At 57.5% G+C, this 21606-nt stretch overlaps 4 protein-coding genes across 7 annotated transcripts in view; all 4 read right to left on the reverse strand.

Moving 5' to 3' along the window:
- HOXA3 (homeobox A3) overlaps positions 1-11526 on the reverse strand; it is a 45191-nt gene extending 33665 nt beyond the window's left edge. For both annotated transcript variants that reach the window (XM_037126591.2, XM_037126589.2), the window contains exon 1: positions 11439-11526. The gene's annotated coding sequence lies outside the window, so the exon portion shown is untranslated. The remainder of the gene's footprint in view (positions 1-11438) is intronic.
- On the reverse strand, positions 149-2700 carry HOXA5 (homeobox A5). The gene is made up of 2 exons (XM_037126479.2): positions 2126-2700; positions 149-1144 (listed from the first exon to the last, which is right to left on the reverse strand). Exons 1-2 carry the CDS (start codon positions 2685-2687, stop codon positions 894-896), a joined length of 813 nt encoding a protein of 270 aa, XP_036982374.2. The 5' UTR covers positions 2688-2700; the 3' UTR covers positions 149-893.
- Positions 1058-12087, reverse strand: HOXA6 (homeobox A6). Of its 3 annotated transcripts, XM_037126600.2 has the most exons (5): positions 11604-12087; positions 11439-11520; positions 6404-6665; positions 4703-4981; positions 1058-1144 (listed from the first exon to the last, which is right to left on the reverse strand). In XM_037126600.2, the coding sequence occupies exons 1-4, from the start codon at positions 11831-11833 to the stop codon at positions 4722-4724; spliced, it is 834 nt and encodes a 277-aa protein (XP_036982495.1). In that variant the 5' UTR covers positions 11834-12087; the 3' UTR covers positions 1058-1144; positions 4703-4721. The 3 variants fall into 3 exon arrangements, with proteins under 3 accessions (XP_036982495.1, XP_036982494.1, XP_036982496.1); XM_037126599.2 differs by lacking the exon at positions 1058-1144 and having other exon boundaries at positions 3828-4981; XM_037126601.2 differs by lacking the exons at positions 1058-1144; positions 11439-11520; positions 11604-12087 and having other exon boundaries at positions 3828-4981; positions 6404-10722.
- Positions 12088-12947: 860 nt separating this feature from the next.
- HOXA7 (homeobox A7) lies at positions 12948-16312 on the reverse strand. The gene is made up of 3 exons (XM_053663602.1): positions 16239-16312; positions 15411-15998; positions 12948-14454 (listed from the first exon to the last, which is right to left on the reverse strand). The coding sequence occupies exons 2-3, from the start codon at positions 15787-15789 to the stop codon at positions 14135-14137; spliced, it is 699 nt and encodes a 232-aa protein (XP_053519577.1). The 5' UTR covers positions 15790-15998; positions 16239-16312; the 3' UTR covers positions 12948-14134.
- Between the last annotated feature and the right edge of the window lie 5294 nt (positions 16313-21606).

Below are 21606 nucleotides of genomic sequence, written 5' to 3' on the forward strand. Positions count from 1 at the left end.
GTGTCCTGGCGCCGGCAGGCTGCTCAGGTAGCCTCAGACCCACCGCCTCCAGGACTGGACAGACAGAAAGAAGAGCAAAAAGAGCCGCTCACTATGTGGCACAAACCAGACCAAGAGAACTTACAATAGAAAGTTTATTTTTGTTTGTTTCCAGTCAGTATTTTTTTTCCTTAAAAACAAATACAAAAAAAAAAGCTGATCACAGTTTGCTTAAACAGCCAGACTTGGACAATATTTGTAACTTTGTTCACAAAAACATACATCACTGAAGCTGCGCTTATAAGAGCCACTTCCAGAGTTCGTGCAAAGGGTCCTACAAAGGCACGCAGGGACACACCGCTCAGAGTCACAGTTTTCGTCACAGAGCCACTAGTCACTACACGTCAAACAAGTTAAGTTGTGTCTCATCAAGTCACCTCTACAACAGCATTAATTACACAAGGAATATAGGTAGTTCGAATAAAAATATCTTTAACAGCTTGGAGCTATTGACAGGAACACTTCCACTCACATGCACAGTTAAACAACTGGGGTGCAGCGCACGACATTGGCACTAAACGGGGTCGAAGGGGGACTTTTTTGTGTGTTTTTTTTATCTTTTCTTTTTCTGTTATAGTTACTTCAAGTAACACAGCTTGCTTCATATAAATAAGTTAAAACATCTATTTTTTTTCAAGACAAAGCCATTCAGGACAAAGAGATGAACAGAAAGCAGACCTACTTATACAGGCGCTATAATGGCAATAAACAGGCTCATGATTAAAAGATGAATTAGGGCAACGAGAACAGGGCTTCTTCACAGAAGGAACACAAGGGAGTTTCAGAAAGTCACCTTAGTACTGACACTACGCAGGATCCGCTAATACTGCTCAGTACTTTAATCGCTCAGATACTCAGGGGCGGAAGGCCCCTCCCGCCGCCGCCATGCTCATGCTTTTCAGCTTATTATCTTTTTTCCACTTCATTCTCCGGTTTTGGAACCAAATTTTAATTTGTCTCTCGGAGAGGCAAAGAGCATGTGCTATTTCAATCCTCCTTCGGCGGGTCAGGTAGCGGTTGAAGTGGAATTCCTTCTCCAGCTCCAGCGTCTGGTAGCGCGTGTAGGCCGTCCGGGCCCTTTTGCCTTCCGGGCCGCCTATGTTGTCTGCAACAGAAAAGTCAGCGGTTTAGCCACCAGCTCCTGAGCTCCTGGCCACCAGAGTCCGCCAGCTGGAGGAGTCAGGGTGCTGAGCAAGGTACAGGGGAGAAAAGCTCAACAAGTCTTTCCTCCTCGACCGCCCACCCCTCCCGAATTTCCTTCCCTCTTCCTCTTTACAGAGAAAACAATACAATTTGGACTCTGGGAACAATCGGTCCAGCCGAGGCTGGAGACACGACCCGGAGGATCGTCCAGCTTTCCCTCGGCCCTCTCCTGCCCTCTGGCCCTGCCCCTGGCGCCCCGAGGCGGGGGCACAGCCCTTCCAGGCTGCCCACCACTCAGAAACCCACGAAAGCAAGGCCCTTTTCTGAGAGCCTACGTGGCCTCCAGGTTACCCTCCCTTAAAGTTCCAGCCCCAAGAGCCGCCTCCTGTTCCAGCCTGCACGCTTGGGGCGCCTGCTTTCTTTTTCTTCCCTTTCCCTTCCTGCTCTTCCTCCTGCCCCCAAACTCCAGAATCCCGCCGGCTCTCGCCCGGATTATTCCACCCCCCGAAGCCCCTTTTCGGGGACTCTAATTAGTAACGCTGTTTCCCTAGCGTAGCCCTCCTCATAAATTATCCGTCCTGACAAGCCCGATTCACAGCCCCTACTGCCATCCTCTACCTCTCCGTGCCCTGCTGGGCTGGTCTGACCCAGGAGTGCGTTCCGAGGCGCTGGGGTTCGACTTGGGTTCTATCCTTTCCCCCCTTTCACTGTCTAAACTTGCCAATCCATTGGCCCTTTCCCCCGCACACTTGCGAGCCAGGGCTCTGCAAAGAACGGAAGGAGGACGAAGGAAGGCAGGGAAGGAGACCGGCGGAGAGAGGCTCCACGGGGCTGGGAGAGGCGAGACCAGGAGAGAGACGGGGAGAGAGGGCGTTAAAGGAGAGAAGGGGACCGAGAGCCGCGCCGCCGCTGCCGCGTGGTTTTAGAAAAAGGCTGGCTTTACCATGACTTATGTGTAGCTTGCGCATCCAAGGGTAGATCTGGGGTTGGGCAGGCGGCGCCGGGCTCGGCTCGCTCTGCGCGCTCGCCTGCTCGCTGCTGGCGGGGGCGTCCTCCTCGGCTCCGGACGCCGTGCCAACCCCCTCTCTGTTGCTGATGTGGGTGCTGCCGGCGTTGGCCGAGGCGCCGCTGGAGTTGCCCAGGGAGTTTTTCCCGCCGTGGTGGCTGTCGCTGCCGGGCGAGGGGGCCACGGCCGAGCAGGGCAGCGGGTCGGGCGGAGGCGAGTGCGTGGACGTGGCCGGCTGGCTGTACCTGGGCTCGGCGGGCGCCGCGCTGGCGCCGGCCGCGTAGCTGCGGGCGCGCTCCCCGGAGCCAAAGTGGCCGGAGCCCGAGCGGCCGACGCTGAGATCCATGCCATTGTAGCCGTAGCCGTACCTGCCGGAGTGCATGCTCGCCGAGTCCCTGAATTGCTCGCTCACGGAACTATGATCTCCATAATTATGCAACTGGTAGTCCGGGCCATTTGGATAGCGACCGCAAAATGAGTTTACAAAATAAGAGCTCATTTGTTTTTTGATATGTGTGCTTGATTTGTGGCTCGCGGTCGTTTGTGCGTCTATAGCACCCTTGCACAATTTATGATGAATTATGGAAATGACTGGGACATGTACTTGGTTCCCTCCTACGTAGGCACCCAAATATGGGGTACGACTTCGAATCACGTGCTTTTGTTGTCCAGTCGTAAATCCTGCCTGATGACCTCTAGAGGTAAACTCGTGCACTAATGGGGGAGTTGGGTGGAGGCGAGAGGGGTGGTGCGCGCGCCCCAGGCGCGTGCCCGCCGCCTGCCGCCGCCGTTCAGTCGGACTCGAGCGCCACCCGCTGGAAGCACGGAGTATCGCTCCGCTTCCGACCCGGGGCTGCAAGGGCCGGGGTCGAATTGAGGTTACAGCCCATTATAGCAAAATTATTGCATTTCCCTCGCAGTTCCATTAGGATGTACCAATTGTGAGGCCGTCAGCTGCCGATCGCGTGCCCGGCGAGGATGCAGAGGACTGGGGGGGGAGATGGTGACTTGGATTTTATTTACAACAACTTTATTTCCCCGCTGTGCAGCCCCTCTTATTTTTGTGTCGAGGTCGGGGCCGGTTCTGCCTGTCGTGCCGGCAGCTCTGAAATTTGAAAATACAGATATCACCTTCGGGGAAGGGGGGGAGGCCATTTAACCAATTGGAGAAATAAATCCTGCCCGCAGCAGCAGCTACAATTACGGCTCTGTTTTTGCGAGCGCATGAGGGACAGTGTCTCCACCGCTCTTAAATGACAGGCGTCTATTAAGGATATCTTTTGTGTAGTGTTTCTCCGAAGTGAGGTCAAATTCCATACACTTTTATAACCACATTTGATTTTTCTTTCGGGTAAATATAGTTTTCGTGTCATTAGTTTCCTGTTTGATTTGCTTTAAGTATCCAGCCTGGAGAATCTCCACCACTGGGTCCTCTTCCTGGAGCCAGCCGGGCCCCAAGTCGGAGGGTTCTCGGTGAACCCAGCGAGTGGGCCTAGGCTCCCCGCAGCCACAGACTCTTCTTGGGGGCTGGGGATTCGTGGGCCGAGTTTTCAGGGTCTTGCTTAGACCTCCAGGAGTAAAATGAGGGCGTTAATGGAAGCATTTCGTGGCAGTCAGTGCCTGGCATCTCCGTAGTTATTTTCCTGGGATCTGAAAGATGAAAGTAAATCACAAATATAGGCGAAAGGCATGGGAGGGTTTCCCCGCTGGAGGCCCGGCATAGCAGGCGCCCCTGGCACGCTTGGAAACCGTGATTCGTGCCGCTCCCATGGCCCTGGACCCCCTTCTTAGGTCCTGAAAGCTGCTATGGTGGCAGCGCCAGCACTGTCGGAGACGGGGAGCTGGAATCCGGAGCCTAGAGCTTTCGGGAGCCCAGTCGCTCCCAGGCTGTGAAGTTCCGCCCGTGCCCAGGTTGACTGTGCTCGGCTGAGGCTGTTTGCTTCTCTTCCACGGATGGTTGCTCGCGGGGCCGAGAGACTAGGCTCTCTCGGGGCCCCCTTTGTTCCTCAAGCTTCTTCCTGGCAGGGGGCGGCCTGGGAGGCCACCGCAGTGCTAGGGCCCCAAGCTTTAGGTCCCCTCTTTGCAGTGGTTGGAGTTGATGTGGTGGTGCCCTTCGGGACTTGGTGGCGAGGAACCGAGGTCGAAACGCCCAGACACCAAAAGCGGCTTGGTCCTTGGGTTCTTCCCTCTCCAGCAACCCCGCGTCCCGAGCTCAGAGGCACGCAGAGGCTCTAGCACAGGAGCCGGGGACGAATCCGGGGCTCGCCCTGGGATCCGGAGAGGGCTTGGGCAGCCTTGGAGTGCAGGGCTGTGTGTGCAGCGCGCCCCGCTCCTTCCCTGGGGTTGGCTGTGTGTCTTTTTTTTTTTTTTCTTTTGTAAAAAATAAGTGCTCGGGCGTTTGCAAAGCTCCGAGCTCCCCTGAAGCTGCGTAAGCCCCCCAAAGGGTAGCAGGCGAGGAGAAAAGTTGGGGAGCAAGCGAGTAGGGGCAAAGCCGAGGGAGGTTGCGGTACTGGCCTGGTCCCTGCCCAGGCGTCTACTCGCCCGCCTTTGCCTCAGCTTCCTCCCCGCTGGGCTGTGTGGAATTGATGAGTTTATTTTCCTTTTTCCACTTCATGCGGCGGTTCTGGAACCAGATCTTGATCTGGCGCTCGGTGAGGCAGAGCGCGTTGGCGATCTCGATGCGGCGGCGCCGGGTCAGGTAGCGGTTGAAGTGAAATTCCTTCTCCAGCTCCAGCGTCTGGTAGCGCGTGTAGGTCTGGCGGCCTCGGCGCCCGTGGCTCCCGTACACAGCACCTGCAGGCAGAAATGGCCAGACGCCGGTGAGCCAGGATCCGGGCAGCCGCGCCTCTCAACCCCGTACCCCACGCCCCGCGCCCCTGGCCTCTGGGCTGGAAACCACCCGCCTCCACTCCAGCCTCTCCCATAAGTCTTGGGCCAAAAGCCGGCTGGATGGGAGACGATTATTTCACACCAAGCGAGATGTTTGCCACCTAAAACTACTTGGGGTGGGAAGTTATTGTTTTTGAAGAATCTTCTCTGTAAGAATACCATTACAAGCAAAACACTGTAATGAGCATTTTTAATTCTGGGTACCTAAGTCTCGTTTGGTGAGTGTGGCGCATGTATGCCTGGGAGTGGGGGTGTGGGACCCTATGAGTAGGGTAGACACTCTAAATCCACAAAGGGGTTTTGTGAAAATGTTACTGTGGCCAGCCATCTCAGGACTCAAAGCGCTTTTGGGAAAATTAAAAATGGTCAACCTTCTTAAGTCTTTGCAAATGTCCCCAAATTGTATGGCCCTTCTGAGAAACAGAGAGCCTCCTTGGGGGGGGGGGGAAGAAACGAGTGGGTTTTAAAGCAAAAACACTAAATTTTTAAATCTGCATCAGGCGGCGGCCAACTCTAAGCATTCCCAGTGGAGGGTTTGGAAACCAGGGGCAAAGAGATGGCGCTGTGGGCCATCTGTGGTTCCCGGAAACCGGGCTGCAATGGGCTGTCTGTTCTGGTGCCAAAGGGGCCCCTGGGTTGGGGCTCCCCCCAAGCTGGGTGCCTGAGATTCAGGCAGGGTCTCAGAAGGAGGCAGAAGTCGGCTGTAAGTGAGCAGTTAAATGAAGGGGGAGAAGGGGAGGGAGGAGAGAGAAGACATACTGAGGTTGAGGATGTGGCCCTCCAAGGCTTTGGGATGACCCTGGAAGAGGCCAGATAAGGGCCTCTAGCTATGTGAATTTCTGAAGGGCAGTAAGGAGAGGGGGTTGGGAGGTGAGGGGGAGTGATCAGTGATGGGCGCAGAAGGCCTTCTGGGCTTGGGAATCTGAGCAGGGTGTCACCAGGGTGTAGTGTGGGCAGGAGCTCCCTCCCGTCCAGCCTGGCTCTGTCTTCAGGTTGCCCTTGTTTCCAGTCGCACATAGGGTGGCAGTGACCCCCCCACACACACACGCACACTCACAAACGTGATCTCTTAAGGTGTCACCTTACATGGACACTAGCGCCCTGCCTTCACTCTGCCACAGCTTGATTGCACCATTGGGAATGGGATGGGGGGTTTAATATCTTTTTTTTTTTAAGCCAAAGAAACTTTGTTCATTCTTCCTGTCTTTCTATTTCCTCTGTCGACTCTCTATGTCTCTTCCTTCCTTCTTTCCTTGCCTCCTTCCCCCTCTCCCTCCACTCTCTTGGGGGGGGGGGGGCGCTTGCTGCTGCCGGGAAATGCCTTACCAGCGCAGGAGTTCATCCGCTGCATCCAGGGGTAAACGGGGCTCGTGTACTTCCGGTCGGTGCCTTCGTCGTGCAGGGCTTTGCCCGGCACGCTGCTGCTGTCGGGTTTGTACTGTGCTTCGGGAGGAAAGTGCAGGTAGTCCCCGGGGCCCCTCTGCTTGCCACTGCCCGAGGGCGAGGCGCCACTGAGGTCCTTATCAGAATAGAAACACGAGGCCCCGTACTCGTAGGACGCCCGGTTGCAGGCCAGGACCGAGTTGGACTGTTGGTAGAAACAAGGTGAGGTGTACGTCTTGTCCGGGAGGCTCGACGCCCCGTACGAAGCCGGGAAGGGCCTCAGCGCGTCATAGCCGGCCGGGTAGAGGGGCAGCTGGCCCAAGAAGGAGTCCTGGCCGCTGGGCAGGCTCCCGGGGAAAGTGGGATTCACAAAATAAGAACTCATTTGCGCGCCCCTCTGCAGGACTGTGATTTGTTGTGTATTAGTACATCTGGCTATAACTATTAGTAGTCATCGAACTGGTTTGTTTCTGGATGGCCGAACGCCAAAAGCGACAGCAGCAAATCGCACCAGCTGACGCGGCGGCGGCCAATGGGAGCGAGCGCCGGAGCCCGCTCCCCGGGGACCACGGCGACCGAGGCAGCAAAGTTACAAACAGCCCCCAGCCCGCCCGCCCGCCGCCCGCCCAGCAGATTAATGGGCGCGCACAGCCGGCCGGCCCGTCTCCCTTTCCGAACGCCAGCGGCGGGCACTGCCCGGACGGGAGTGTGGGGATCAGGCCGGGGTTGGGGCAGCGCTCCCGGGCCGCTGCCAGGCCCCACCGGGCCCGCTCGTTCCTCCGCCCCTTTTTGCCCTGTCGGATTTTGCTGGGTTTTCTCTCCAAACAGGAAACCTGACAGCCCTGCGCCCAGAGGGGCGGTGACAGGGACGGCTTTGCTCTCTGTCCTGCCCTCCTGGCAGGGCCCAGAGTTCGCCCCTCCCCCTGCACTGCTCTACCCGTGGGTGCGGTTCTGGAGCTGGAGGAGGGTTCTGAGACACCAGGCCTGAGCTCCTTGCTCCGCACTCCTGCGCCTCAGGAATTGGCGCATCCCCTCCTTTGCTCCTTCCCCACTCCCACCGAGCGCCTAGGCCTGCCAGCCGCTGAAGGCGGAAGGCTCACCTGGAGCTACCCGGGACTCCGCCGAAGGTACTCTCCTGCCCCGCCGGCCCCTCCTCCCACGCACAACAGATCTGAGTCCCGACTCCCTCCGCTCCAATGGCCAGCGATTGTCTGGCCTCAAAGCACCTCCACCTCCGCAAGCTGTGCATCCCCGTTCCGCCTTTGAAACCAGGAACTGATAGACCAGAAACCGCTGGTTTCTACAGGAAAGGGACCGACAGAGTGGCCTTGAGACTAAGCTCTGAAGCCAGCCGCGGGACCTGCTCCCATCGTGCAGAGCCTGGGGAATCTCCCTCCACCCCCTGGACCTCTCAGAACTGAGACAGATCCACACGGAGAATCTCTCTTATTCCAGAGGTGCGGACGCATCGGGGTCTCTGACCCACCCGGCCATAGAGGGCAGTTCGCCTGGGCCCAAGTCCGCGGGATAATTGATGTGCTTAGTGTCTGGGGCGCCCCATGCCGGGCCCCGTCTTGGACTGTGTCCTCTTTTCTGCCTCGTCTGGGACTGGTCAGGGGCCTGCCCGGGACAGTCGCTCCAGAACGGGGACCAGTTGTTTCACCAGCTCCAGGAATCGTCTGAATTGCTTTGATCGCAGTCCTGGGCCCGGCCTTCCCCAAACAGGACAGGAAAAGCCTGCCCCCTGGGCTGCTCTCTCTTGCCTGAGAGGTGTGCCTTCGAGAGAGTCGACTTTCACGGCGCAAGGATCAATCTCATTTTGTAAAATGTGATATCTTTCCAAGGGCATCTTTACGACTGTATTTGGGGGGATTGCAAAACCCCTTGAATTAGCTTTAAAATCCTCAATTCTGTGAAGACTGAAGAAAGACTATTTATATGATTTGGTTGAATTTCCAGAGGGTGTTTATAACCTCTGTAAAACTCTGGCAAATACAGAGAATAGGGTTCAGGACTTGTGGGGGTGGCCATGCCCCCCTAGGAATCTGGAAGTGGTTTTGTTCATCTCTTCCTTGCTTTTCGATTCCCCACCCTCGCCCTCACTCACTTCCCCCAAAAGGAACAGAAAATGGAAAAGAACTGGGCCGAGGTCAGCTAGGTGCACGGAGCCTAGGGTACAGCTTTGAAGGCGGCTGCTCCCACCCTGGGGGCTGTACCTAGAAGCCTTCTGGTTGTGCCCCAGTCAACCCAACAGAGAAAGTTTCTCCTCTGCATTTATGAAAATGGTCCTGGCAGGAAAGGGTAGAATTTTGTATTTCCCTGGCATTTCTTCAGGGAAAGGATCTGATAGAAGAAAATAAAAACTCAAGAGTCAAAACATTTCATGGGAATTATTTTTCAAAAGCTACATCACAAGAAAATCATGTCAAGTTATCGTTTCTTACACAAGACCATGAGATGACAGTGGTTTCAAGCAAGTTATCACATAAGACGCAAAACCGTTTGGAGATATTAACAAATGGTTACATTTATAATTTCTGCTTCCTTCCTCCACGTCACACACACTGTTGGGGTTGGTGGCAGTTTACTGCTGTTATTATTATTTGTGATATTTTGACCTGGATTCTCAATCTCCTAATAGTCCCAGTCAACAAGATAATTTGAGTTCTCAGCTAAGAGCCAAAAAAATTATATTTCTAGTTTCTATAGGTAATAAGGTGGAAAATATATTAAATATAAATCTATGCATGTTAGCCAAGGCTGGTAAATATCATGTTGGCAGCCACCCAAATTTATTTCTCCAACCAGCGAATACACACGCACACGCACACACACACACACATATATATATACACACACAGAGAGAACACTCAGGCAAGAATATGAACCGCAGACAGTGGAGGGGTCCTTTCCTGGGATGGCGAGAATGGTCACCAGGGCGCTCTCTTCTCGGTCACAGCCACACAGAAAGTCCACTTACCTTTCAGCTTCTCTTCAAAAAGGGGACAGGATGGGGAGCAGGCCCCCACAAGCCGCCCCTTCCCTGGGCTGCCCACTGAGCTCCTCGACCTCTGCCAGCCTGGAGGGCGCCCTGCCGGTGTTGGGGGGACCTTGAAGGCCATCTCCTCAGCCCTGATCTCTAGCCCAGACCGGAGCCCACAGCACACAGGTGTGGCCTGCTCCTGTCACCGGGTCTCGCCTGGAGCCAAAGCCCGCCTTCCTTGCCATAGCCAGTCCTCCTTAGGGCCAGGCCTGCAGGCCTCAGGACTACCAGTGGTCTCTGTGATTTCGAAATCCCAAAGCGCTGCGTTCCCCGAACCAGCCTGCGCCCCCAGGGCGCCTTGGGACGCGCAGTTTGGACTGAAGCAGCCATGACGTGCCAGGCGGCCTGTGCAACCAGTCTCCATGGTGCAGGGGGGGAGGGGGAACCCGAGTGTAGTCGGGCGTCCAGCTCCTGTCAGGTGGCCAAGGCGGGGGAGGTTCCCGGCCAGTAGGGCCCTGGGAGACCGCCCCTCGGGTCCTCCCTCGCCCCCCTCTGCTCGGCCTGCTTGGGAATCTGTGAGGGGCCCGAGCAGCAGTCGCGCCAGGCTGCACGACGCGGGGCTGCGGCTGGCGTCGGTCCCAGAGATGGCCACAGCGTGGCAGCAGCGAGCCGCCCGGGCTCGGCCGCAATAAATAATGGGCCCGCGGCAGCCGCAGTCAGGCCGCCCGCGGCCCTGCAATGCAAATGCGCGGCTTTATCTGCCCTGAGCGCACCCACAGCGCCCGCGAGCGTTTCGAACCTCCACAGCCACTTATTTCTTCATTATCTCATGCACACCAAGGTAGTATCTTAAGGTGGAGAAACAACGTAAACCAAAAAAACCCCCAAACATAAAGAACTCGAGCCCAAAACCTCTGGGTGGTTTCTGGCCGCTGTCTCGGGGAGCTCCGGGGGCAAATCCGGCCGAGAGGTACCCAGACCAAACCGCGCCGTGTGCCACCGCGCGACGTAAAGATAACGCGGCAGTCCCCTCCGCCGCCCGCGCCCCGGACGCTCCTCAGTCCTCTCCACCCCTCGCCGACTGCGGTGAGCGGTCCGCGGCCCGCTGCGCCGAGGTGGGTGGGTGGGGGGTCCCCCCATCGCCCAGACTCGGTGGGCGTCCTCCCTTCACCCGCAGCAGCGGGCGCCTGCCCTTCGGAATAACACCACTCAACCCTCTGCACCGAAACTTCCCGCCAAGGGACACCCAGCCAATTAACCCCATCCTCTCCTTCCACACAGAATCCCACCCGCGCGCCTCTTCCCTCTCCTCGCGCCTCTGACATCGCTGTCATCCGAAAACCGCGTGGAAGGAACCAGGCCATCAGCAGAGGTCTCTGGCTGGATTAGTAAGTTTTTGTTTGTTTCCCTCCCCGTCGCCCCCCACCCCCAATTCTACCTTTCTTTCCAGAAACCAGTTCTCAGGAAAATAGAAGGTACTGTGTTGATGCTATCAAACGCCTGTCAATAAATTCACTTTGCCTTCATCTCTTCCCGCCTTACCAGGCAGGGATCTATCCCCCCAGTCGTTGGGGAATTCAATCGAACCAATTTGGTCATTAATGAAAAAAGAGGAAAAAAATCCAAATCCGAGAGGCTGGCAGGGAACGCAGGGTGCAGGGTCATTTCCTCTGGGGCTCGGCCAGGTCGCTGGGCAAAGGGAGAGAGACCCCGGCGCTCCCGCCCCGGTGCCCGGGCGCTGTGCCACCGGAAGGAAGGCGGGCATTCGCTGCCACTGTGAGCCAGGGAGAGGAGAAAGGGAGTGTGTGTGTCTGTGTGTGCGCGCGCGGTGGCGGGGGACTGTGGTGTCGTGTGACGAGGGGACGAATGTGAACGGGGGAGTGTGGGGGACCGGTAGCATGCCCCTCTTCACAGCCACCCTGGGTGCCCTCTCCCACCCGCGCCGGCGCGGCTGCCATCTCACCACCTTTGCTCCTGTCTCCCCACATGTCTCACCTTCAGATGGCGGCTCCCAGAAGCTCCTGCCCCTCTGACAGCTGTCGCTCGGGCAGCCCGGGGAGACGAATTGTCCTCCTTCCTGGTGCCAGAGGACGCAGGAAATTAGCCAGGTTGCGAGTTGCAAAGCGGCCGCCGCGGCGCCGGGGACTGGGCGCGCCCCACCTCCAGCTGGAGCCGCCAGGCCCGGCCGGCCCGGGACCTCGTCTCGCCTTCCATCGCCGGACAAAGCGCAGCGGAGCCGGGCTGTAAGGCAGGGAGCTCCGAAGCAGGCAGGACGGAGCGGAGCGAAAGAATGCGGCTCTATTCTCGCAAGGGAAATTATAAAAAAGTTCATGTTCACGGTTCCCATCCACATGACCGACAGCGGCCAATGGAAGGGCCGAACAACTCATAAAGTTGTATTGCAAAGTTGTAAATTTTCATAAACAACAACGGATTTATGACCCTTTCCCCATCTCTAAGAGGAGGCAGCTCTTACACCGGCGCCATCTTACCACGGAGGCCGCCCCGACTTGGGGCCGCAGGTTTTGCAGACCCAGTTGGGCCGGGTTTTCTAAATGAGCAACCAGAAGCGAGCCCAGCCCAGGCGGCAGACTGGAGTCGCGGTCCTCGCCCGCCGCGCTCACTCCGGGGTGCGCCATCCACACCGCCCCTCGCCCCTTCCCCAGCCCCTCATCGTTCCCGGCGCCCAGACGCCCCTGCCCAGGCTTCCAGCGGGCGCCTGCGGCCCTTGCCCCTTCTCAGGGTTCCGAGCTGCGGCGGCGGACACTCAGCCGGAATGCGGAGTGGGGGCGGCCTTGGTCAAAGGCCCTGAATCCCACCTCCCAGCCTGGCGTTAGGTTCAGGGCTCCTGGCGAATTCCAGGTGGGTGGCGGGGTGATACCCTTTTGCAAGCCCATCCCACAGCCTTAGAGGAAAGAGTGGATTTTACATTTGCTCTTGGACTTTATGGAGGTTTTTAGGGAGGTTCATAGAACATAATGTACCAATCGAAGGTTTCGCTTCCAAAGTACCTGGAGGCTGAGTGTGCGTGCACACATACACACCAGACGAAAAATCTCCACCCAGAGAAATTCACACATACAATTGTGGCCACACAGAAACGCATACACTGAATTATGGACAGATAAATACATGCAATTATTTGCATGCAGAAACACTTTCATTCCATTAGACACAGAAATACATAATTATGGGCTCGTGTAAAGCTGCACGCAGATGTACAAAGAAATACACATACAAAAGAGGCACACACATACATATATACACCCACGCTTTAAAAATCCACACACAAAAAGAATTTGACACACATACGCACCAATTCATGCACACCCAACACTTGGACCCTATCTGTGCTTCCACTTTTGCCTCCCTGAAACCCCTTTGCACACGCACGCACACGCACACACACACAGAGCCAGGGCTTGCTTTCCAGCCATGGCTACCCTCTTTCCCGGCACCCCCCCCCCATAAAGCAGGCCACGTTTGTCACCAAGCATCTTTATTTTTTTTTTGTTACACAAAACATCATTAGCTGGGCAAGGCTGGAAGCACACCTTCCTGCTCCTGGAATTCCAGGCTGGAGCTGAGGGGGATACAAGGGGGACGCCGGACAACACAGGAGATGAAGGGCCCTGGGGGGGGGGCATTGGCTCTCCCCACCTGCTACAGAATCAGCTCAAGACAACACACCATGCTACAAAGTCACCTCAGTAACACATCCTTCCCAAGTCAAGACATTGCCTTACAAATGAGCTCCAAGACTATATAAATGACAAAAAAATCTTATTCAAATATACAATATTTGCTACTGTAGGAAAAGTCAGGGTGTACATATTCAACATGGCTGGGCAGTAGGACACAGGGACAGGGAGGGGCAAGGAGGCTGGGAGCATCTCTGTGGTCCTACTAAGCAGAAGCTAACTCAGAAATCTTCAGGTAGCTTGGGAGTGCTCCCCTCCAGAAGTGGGGGGTGACGGGCCTGAACTTGGAGTACTCAGGCCAGAGAAGAGGGATTCTAGGTTGCAGCACTTAGAATGCTTTGGAATAAATATATTAATTTTCAATTTAAATAGAAGCCAATGCCCTGGTCCCCAGACCCCAGCACCTTCTCAATGCAGCCTCAGGGACCCTGAAGGCTGCCATCTGCAAGCAGTAGGGGCCTAGCCTGGGAGGGGCCGGCACTAGGTAGCAGGCAAGCCAGGGAGCACAAAATAGGTAGTTTGGGACAAGTAGGTAGTACTGAGAGAGTCGGGCCCTTGATGGTGTGGGGGAGGTGCTGGGTGTCTGCCAGTGTAGGGACACTCTGGGCTTCCTGGGAATGGAGGCCCGCTGGGGCTGGGCCCATAGGTAGTTTGGGGTGCCTCTCTCGGAGGCATGTGCTAGGTAGTACTTTAGCCATACCAGCTCAGAGCCAGCCGGCCTTAGGATGAGGGGGGGGTGTCTGCTGGGGGGCTCCTCAGAGGCAGAGAGGATCCCCAGGGGGACTCAGTCTGGGCGGCTGCTGTCCAGAAAAGTGGGAAGCTGGAGTGGGTAATGGGGTAGCTGGGGTACAGGTTGGGGACTGTTTCTTTCTTTCTTTTTTTTTTTTATAACATTTCCTTTTTATTTTTCCACTTTTGTAAATAAAATCAGTGAGTCTCTAAAGACGCTTTCCTGACTGTCTGGTGCAGCCGAGGGCCGGGCTGGGCCGCTCATTCCTCCTCCTCCTCCTCCTCATCTTCTTCATCGTCCTCCTCTTCCTCAGCCTTGTCTGCCGCAGTGGCGGCGGCGGCGGCGGGCGCAGGGCCCTCGGGGGCTGCAGCCGAGGCGGGCCCCTCATCCTTATGCTCCTTCTTCCACTTCATGCGGCGGTTCTGGAACCAGATCTTGATCTGGCGCTCGGTGAGGCAGAGCGCGTGGGCGATCTCGATGCGGCGGCGCCGGGTCAGGTAGCGGTTGAAGTGAAATTCCTTCTCCAGCTCGAGCGTCTGGTAGCGCGTGTAAGTCTGGCGACCCCGCTTCCTGTCAGGCCCTGCAAGCAGACATGTGGATACGTGGACACACGGACAGACAAGCCGACAGGGACACAGAGAGGACATTGCATTCGCCAGGCCGCCGCCCCGGAGCTCAGACCTTCCTTCCAGCCCTGACCCGGGGCGCGTCCCCCTCTGCCCGGAGCCCAGCTGGGGGAGGAGCGGGAGTGATAGGGGAGACCCCAACTGCGGTGCCAGACACACAGGCAGCTCCCTGAAGAGGGCAGGCGCAGAATCCCAACTTTACAACCTCCCTTTCCAGCCGGCTAGGCTTCCACAATGTCTAGCCTCCCCCTGACAAAGGGAAATTGTAAATACAGAGTGTGGGTAAGTGGGAGACGCTGCACTTTTTGTCATTCAAAGACGAGACGGGACGCTCCCCGCCTGGCTAGGCAAGTGGGCAGCCTTCGGTGGTCCTCACTCCAAGGGCCCCCTTCCTCCCCAGTGGCCCGCGCCCCCATCCCCAGACCTTCCTAGGGCATTCGGCCCCTCTGTGCCCGATCCCACCCCCGCCTCAGCCTTTAAATGGCCCCTGGCTCAGGGCGTGCGAGGGGCCCTGACGGGCTAGGCTATTCCTGCTTTTAAGAGAGAAAAGCCGGGCAGAAAGAAAAAGGAGGTGGGAAGGACAGAGGAGAAAGGGGGTGAGAAAGAGAGAGAATAGCGAACAAATAAAGTTAATGTTAAAATTCCAAGGCAAATGGAGTTAAATAAATTTACGAGGATTGAATCCATTAATTGGGCCATAAAAAGTTTTATGAGCCTCATTTACATACAATGCTACGGGCTCTCCACGCTATGGCGCCTCGACTCTAATTAAAACCAGAAAGGCTGCGCCGCCAGGAGTCACGGGGCCGCCGGCTCGCAGCCGCCCCGCGCCCGGCTCCGCGCTCCGCAGCCCCGCGCTCCGGGCTCCCAGTCCGCCCGCCCCTGCGGCCCGCCCGGCGGCTGCGCCTACCTGAAGACCGCATCCAGGGATAGATGCGGAAATTGGCCTCTGCCGGACCGTGCAGCGCGCCTTCGTCCGCCTTGTCGCAGGCGCCTTTGGCGAGGTCACTGCAGAGTCCGGGGATGTTTTGGTCGTAGGAGGCACAAGGCAGGTTGCCGTAGGCGTCGGCGCCCAGGCCGTAGCCGGACGCGAAGGGGCTCTGATACAGGGGGCTGTTGACATTGTACAAGCCCGGCACGGTCGAAGCGAAGGCGCCGGCGCCCGCCCCGTAGCCGCTTCTCTGCGAGTTGGGTGCAAAGGAGCAAGAAGTGGGCTCGGCATTTTGGAACAGAGAAGCCCCCGCCGTATATTTGCTAAAAAGAGCGTTCACATAATACGAAGAACTCATAATTTTGACCTGTGATTTGTTGTCCGGCAGCTTTCAGTGTCGGTTTTACGAGGTAGCGTGATATATGATAACATTACACCCCCAGATTTACACCAAACCCCATTTTCTTTTGGACGGAGCTCGCCGCAGCACGTGACCGCCCACATGATCGCCTCCGCCAATCTCCGCAGCCCTCACAGGTGGTCTCGCTGTGCGGGGCCCGCAGCAGCCTAGAATGGAAGGGGAAGGGTCGCAAATCCGTGGCCAACAGATCTGCCCGCGCCCGGCAGGCCCGGCGGGACCTGCGGAGGAAAGGACCCCAGCCTCCGTGGGAGCGCTCAGCCCAGCGCCACCTGGACGCCTGGCCTGCAGAGGCAGCGTGGGGCCGGGAGGGTGGTACCCGTTCTTGCCTATCACCAAACCTTAGCCCAAGCCTACGGGTCCTCTCTGCCCCTCTTCTGCCCACTGACCCAGCCCAGGAAGGGTCTCTGCACCCCGAGCGCCCGCGCGCCCTAAGGTGGCCTGATGGGCAGGTCTCTCTGCTCTGGATGAATCGACTCTTGCCCCTGTCTCCTCCCACCCAGGTCCAGCGGGCGACAGGCCCGCTTAGACTCCGATGCAGATGGGGCCGGCGCAGCGTCTCTTCCAGCTGCAGCGAGAATGCCACAGCAAACTGGAACCATGTGGTTCGAATAAAGTCAAGGTCCCCAGCTTCCTTTCCTTAATCAGGGGCGCACTGTTTATCCGCCCTAAAGGAAGCAGTGAAATATTTATCTGTTAATGAGCCTCATTTGCCAACAGATTTACTAACGTGGGATTCCCTTCTCTCCTTTTGGACACTGCGGCCCCTCCTGTTCTGTGCTTTTCCTCCTGGGCACCTGACTGGCAGCCCGAGAAATGGCTGGACATTCTTTTGTCCTTCCCGGCAACCTTGGGTTCTCCCCGGCTGAAAGAAAACCGAGTCTCCTCCACGTGGCAGAAACCTCAGGCCCTGCACCTTTCCAGGTACCGCTTGTACCCTGAGGTTTCTGGTCGCCTTCCTGTGGCCACCCTGGGCCTCTGCAACCCCTCCCTGGGTCTGAGTGCCTGGAAGAAATACATTCTGTAGAGCCAATTTGGAGAGGAGAAAGTGGGGCCCAGGCGCTTGGAGGCTGCAGCCTACTCTGGGTCTCCATTTCTTTTGGAGACCCCAAAGACAAATAGAGCTATCCCTCCCAAAAGGCTTCACTTTTTCAAAGGCCAGCTCACAGAGAGTGGAGTGCACAGTAGTCTCTCTCCCTCCCATCCAGACCCCCAACTGGTGGAGCTTACCTTCCAAGCCTTCAACCCCAGGGCAAGGCTGGAACAGCCAAAGCCCCTGCCTGCTTCGCACCGCTCCTTGGAGGGTGGTGGGGTGAACACTTCCCCTAAATGCCTCATAAACTGCCAGGCCGAGTTGGAAGCCTGGCCGACAGGTCAGTACGCCTTTTACTGCTCGGCTCTATTGCACACCATAAACCCGACCTCACAATGGAATTGCCCCGGAAATTCTCTAAATTATAGAGTTTGGTTCTTCATGTACAAAGCGCTTCCCCTCACTGTCAGAGGCTCCAGCCCGCCCCCCGTCCACCGCACCCTCTCAGGGGGTCCTGGGAGCACAAAAGGTGGCAGGAGGGTTCAGACCCCGGTTGCAACGGAGCCCCAGCTCTGGCCTAGTGGATGGCCCAGGGCGTGGATGGGAAGTTGGGGGCTGTAGGGACAGGTGGAGCCAGGGTGGTGTCCCCTGGAGGTACAGGGGCCATGGGAGGCAATATCCGGATGCCCTTTATGGCCGAACAGAACGATAGCTGTCTTGGCTGGGGAATTGAGGGGCAAGTCAGGAAGGGAAGGAAAAACCTAAATATTCCAAATAGCATCAATTTCTGGAACGAAATAAAAGCCTAAGGAAGTTAAAGGAACACGAAACAAACAAGAAGAGGGCTAGGAGATCAAAGAGGAGGATTTAGACCAATAAATTGTTCCTCCAGCGACACAGAGCAAGATGCAAAGGGAAAGACCCGGCCCGCCGACCGCCGTCTGTCTAGACTCCCGGGGCTGAAGCGGCCGGCAGTGAAGGCGTTTCCAGTAGAACCCGTCCCCTGTCCGGAGTGAGCGGGTCCGACAGACGGAGCGGGGAGCGATTTCCAGGAAGATGGGAAGGAAGGCACTGCTTGCCAAGAGCGCTAGAGCCCGGGACACCGGCTTCTCCCCGCCGGGTTTTGTCCCATGCAGGTCCAAGCGGTCCTGGCAGGACATGTTGCCCCTCGGCCTGGGCCAAGAACGATCTCGATACTGCCCGCAAGGCCTCTGTGGGCCCCAGTCAGCCCCCTGGACCGAATCCCCCGGTGCTGAAACCTCCCTTTCGTTTCTGTCTTCTCTCTCCGCTCCTGCCTTCTGTGGCAGCGTTTCACAACGAAAAGGCTAGACAGAATCAGACTTTCAACAGGGCCTCTTTAACTGCGTGTCCTTGAGCCATTAGTTTCCTAAATATTTGGCTAAAATGTCACAAATGTCCTGGGTTATATGTGATAATATTCCCAGAAATACTCGTTGACGCTTGGCCTGGAGCAGGCGCTTGTAGGTGGGGTTCTCATATGTCCCTCCGTCTTTAGATAAAGCTAGTCCACCGCCCTCCTCGGGCCGGGTTCCTATACCTGAAGAAGAGCGTGTTTCCCCTGCTTCTGAGTACCAAATAATCCTCAACATTTCCATCCAGTTAAGAATATAAAACCCGCTCCGCGGCAGCCATTGGAGCCTGCAGGAACCCGGCGGCTGGCGATTTGCTTCTCTAAACGTTTCTCCCCGCGCGCCCTCGCGCGCCCTGCGCATCGGTCCTCCATCCGGCCTCTGGTCGCGGCGCAGGGGCAAATCCATCCCGACAAACGCCAAGGAGCTCATGCTGGCGCGGGGGTCTCGCCCGGGTGGTTTGCAAGGAAGCCGGTCCGAGGCAGCGGGGCAGGGGCAACCATCTCCCAGCCGGCCGGCAGGCCAAGGGCAAGCGAGACCCCGCCTGGCCATCCACGAGGCCTTCGAGATCCCCGCCAGGCGGCACCTCCCTGGGGCCTCCGTGACCTGGGGAGACCAGCAGTGGCCACTGACCTTCTCTGTCATTTATTGGCAGCTACATAAACCAAGCTTTCTATCTGATGCTTGAATACTCGGCCACGGACAGCACTCGGGAAGTTATACAGCCCTTCTCACAATCGGACTCGGTGACATATTTGTATTATGTAAGAAAATATAATAAAGGCATTGTGTCTGTAATACCAACCTGTGTGTATAAACAGAGAAAAAGGAAAGGAGAAGGGCGAGAGAAAGCGAGAAACACCCGGGAGAGATGTCAGCCAAAACCCAGTCCCCAGTTTTACAGCGTGTACGGGCGGAGAGGCAGGTTGTAAACATTTTGTGGGCTTGGCAGAGGCTGTTACAACCCAAATAAATGCACCGCGTGCGACGTTCACAAGGCTTCGGGGCTTTTTCCAAGGGTCCTCTGTTTGCTTTTGCGTTTTCCCCGGGAATCCACCCTGCACCTGGGGCTGAGCCTGGCGCGCGGCCCTCCGGGCGCCTCCCGCGAGACTCCGGGCAGGTTCTGCACCCAGAATCCGGGGCAGGCTGGGCCTGGACGGGCGCCTCGTTCCTCCTCCCGGCCTCCGGTGCGGAGGAAAGTCGGCGGCAAGAGAGAGCAGGGCCGGCTTCCACGACGTGAACGCCTATCCTGGAGCCGGAATGTTACTTTAAGCATCGTGTTTATTTCAGAATCACCGAAGCAGCCCCTGGTCTGTTCCCCAAAATGCCCATTCCCAAGCAACTCAACCGCCAGACCTACATTAGACAGCCACCAAAAATGCCTTTACGCCTGATTTTCAGCCCCCCAGTTTTACTGTCGCGGATTCCAGGTGGCCCAGCCCCGCAGTTCTGGCTCGGCCGGGGCGCCGGCTCCGCGGGGCCCTGCACGGGGCGCAGCCTTGGGGGGCTCCCGCGCCCCAGGGCCTCTGGCCACGGGTGCGCCCTCTGCACGCCCCCTGGGGAGGGGTCACCGGGTCCGGGCCTTAGTCCTCGCGTCTGTGCGTCGCCCAGACGATTTCTCGGGGAGTCCCGATGCCCCGAGGCTCGCCCCGCGCTGGGGACAGTGACCCCGGAGCCGTCCCCGCGCCCGGCTGCCGGTCCGCCGCGCCCCCGGGAGGGAGCGGGAGCGCAGGGTGCGGGTCGGGCGAGCCCCCACCGCTCGCTTGTTTCCTAGTGAGGCTCCCGTCCTGGCGTGAGCAGCGTGCAGAATGCACCACCGCTGCTCACTAAAATCTGGGGGCTCCCACTCCAGAAAGGCTCGCGTCCAGTCGACATCTTAGGAACGTCCCGGGGTCGCGGCGGCGGGAGATGGCGGCGCCGGAGCCTCTTGCGTGGAGCCACACTGCCACCTGCTGGCAGAACCGTGGAACTGCGGCTCCAGCGGCCGGGCCTGAACTTCGCCCGCGGCCGCGGCGGGCCCGGCGCCACACGGCCAGGCCCTCGGACACCCGGTCCCCGGGGGGTCTGCGCGGAACCCGGAATCTACGCTGCTCAGAGGGCAGTACCCATAAAAGAGAGCTGTTTCCGCAGCGCTTTATCGGCTGCAGACAGAACAGACAAATGAAAGGGCTTTGGTGGAAAATCTTAATTGGGGCTGGACAGTTGTAAACTCATTAAGGGCCGAATTCCAGACAGTTCGCAGACCCGGCCTTTATGGCACACCCTCGGTGCCCATTCTTTGAAGTTCCTTCCGTCTGCAGCAACAGAGGGCGTCCCAACCTGGCGGCAGGTTGGGGGTGGGGGGCGTGAGGAGACGCCCCATTCCTGGCGCCCTGGTTCCCCTTTTACGCGTTCCAGGACGGAGATCTTTGCAGAGGTCGCGGGGGACTGGGGGGAAGGAGCGGAGAAGAAACGGGGGAGATGAGGCTGAACCCTCCCGCCACATCTACAAGGCGCTCGGGCCTCCGAGGTTGTGGCCTCCCCCCTCCCCTCCCCCGCAGCCCTTTACACCCCATAAACGGTAACAGCCCTCATTTTCTTTTATGGCGCTAGGGCTCGTCGGTTGCCTGGGCTTTCTGCTTCTGCCAGGACTTGCGCTCGGGGAGGGGCTCTTCGAGCAAGGCCCAGAATCCCCCTGGGCCAGCCTGGCAGGAGGTGGGGGTGTGGGGGTGCAGGCCCTTGGTCCCCTGAGAGTTCCCCAAAGTGTGTCCCCACAGCCACGCTGGGGCAATCCAGCTCCTGTTTCCCTCCTCGGAGGTTGTCTAGGAGGCAGGCCCTCAGCTCATGGTCCCTCTGCCCCCCACACCCCTATCCCCCACTGCCAGGGAAGGCCCAGCAGTCCCGGTGGACACGGGTTTGGGCAATTTCTTGGGGCGCCAAGATGAAAGAATAGCCTTTCATTGCTACAGGCCAGTGATACCCGGGACGCCAGCCCAGCTCCTCAGAGGTCTCCAGGGGCCTCTGGCAAATGGACACAAAGTGATGAGCCCGGCCTCTCCGCCCCATGTCCCCCAGCCTTCCTCCACTGCCGGTGCCTCCAGACAGCCGGCCCGGTGGGGAGCCCTGAGGCCAGCCTGAGGCTGCCTGCAGTAGGTTGCAGCTCCCCGAAGCCCCAAGAGCAAATTCGAGGTTCTGTCCTTTTCCATCCCAACCTGGCTCCGCCCAGAGGCTATTAAAGCTCCCCTGCCCCAGGAGAAGGTGAAAAGAGCCGACCCGCAAAAAATAAAAAAATAAAATAAAATAAAATAAAATAAAATAAAATAAAATAAAATAAAATAAAATAAAATAAAATAGAATCAATATATTTTATTTGGC

Source organism: Artibeus jamaicensis, unplaced genomic scaffold (assembly GCF_021234435.1).
Source record: "Artibeus jamaicensis isolate MK-2021 breed Jamaican fruit bat unplaced genomic scaffold, CSHL_Jam_final contig_3230, whole genome shotgun sequence".
Classification (NCBI taxonomy): domain Eukaryota; kingdom Metazoa; phylum Chordata; class Mammalia; order Chiroptera; family Phyllostomidae; genus Artibeus; species Artibeus jamaicensis.

Bases quoted from the DNA above. Each gene is read 5' to 3' on its own strand.
- HOXA6 (XM_037126600.2), bottom strand. From the start codon at position 11,833: ATGAGTTGTTCGGCCCTTCCATTGGCCGCTGTCGGTCATGTGGATGGG. The intron at 11,521-11,603 runs GTGGGGCGCGCC...CTCTGGCACCAG, and splicing joins CCTGGCGGCTCCAGCTGGAG to GAAGGAGGACAATTCGTCTC. The intron at 4,982-6,403 runs GTAAGGCATTTC...TTCTGCCTGCAG, and splicing joins GCGGATGAACTCCTGCGCTG to GTGCTGTGTACGGGAGCCAC.
- HOXA7 (XM_053663602.1), bottom strand. From the start codon at position 15,789: ATGAGTTCTTCGTATTATGTGAACGCTCTTTTTAGCAAATATACGGCG. The intron at 14,455-15,410 runs GTAGGCGCAGCC...GTCTGCTTGCAG, and splicing joins TCCCTGGATGCGGTCTTCAG to GGCCTGACAGGAAGCGGGGT.
- HOXA5 (XM_037126479.2), bottom strand. From the start codon at position 2,687: ATGAGCTCTTATTTTGTAAACTCATTTTGCGGTCGCTATCCAAATGGC. The intron at 1,145-2,125 runs GTAAAGCCAGCC...TTTCTGTTGCAG, and splicing joins CAAGCTACACATAAGTCATG to ACAACATAGGCGGCCCGGAA.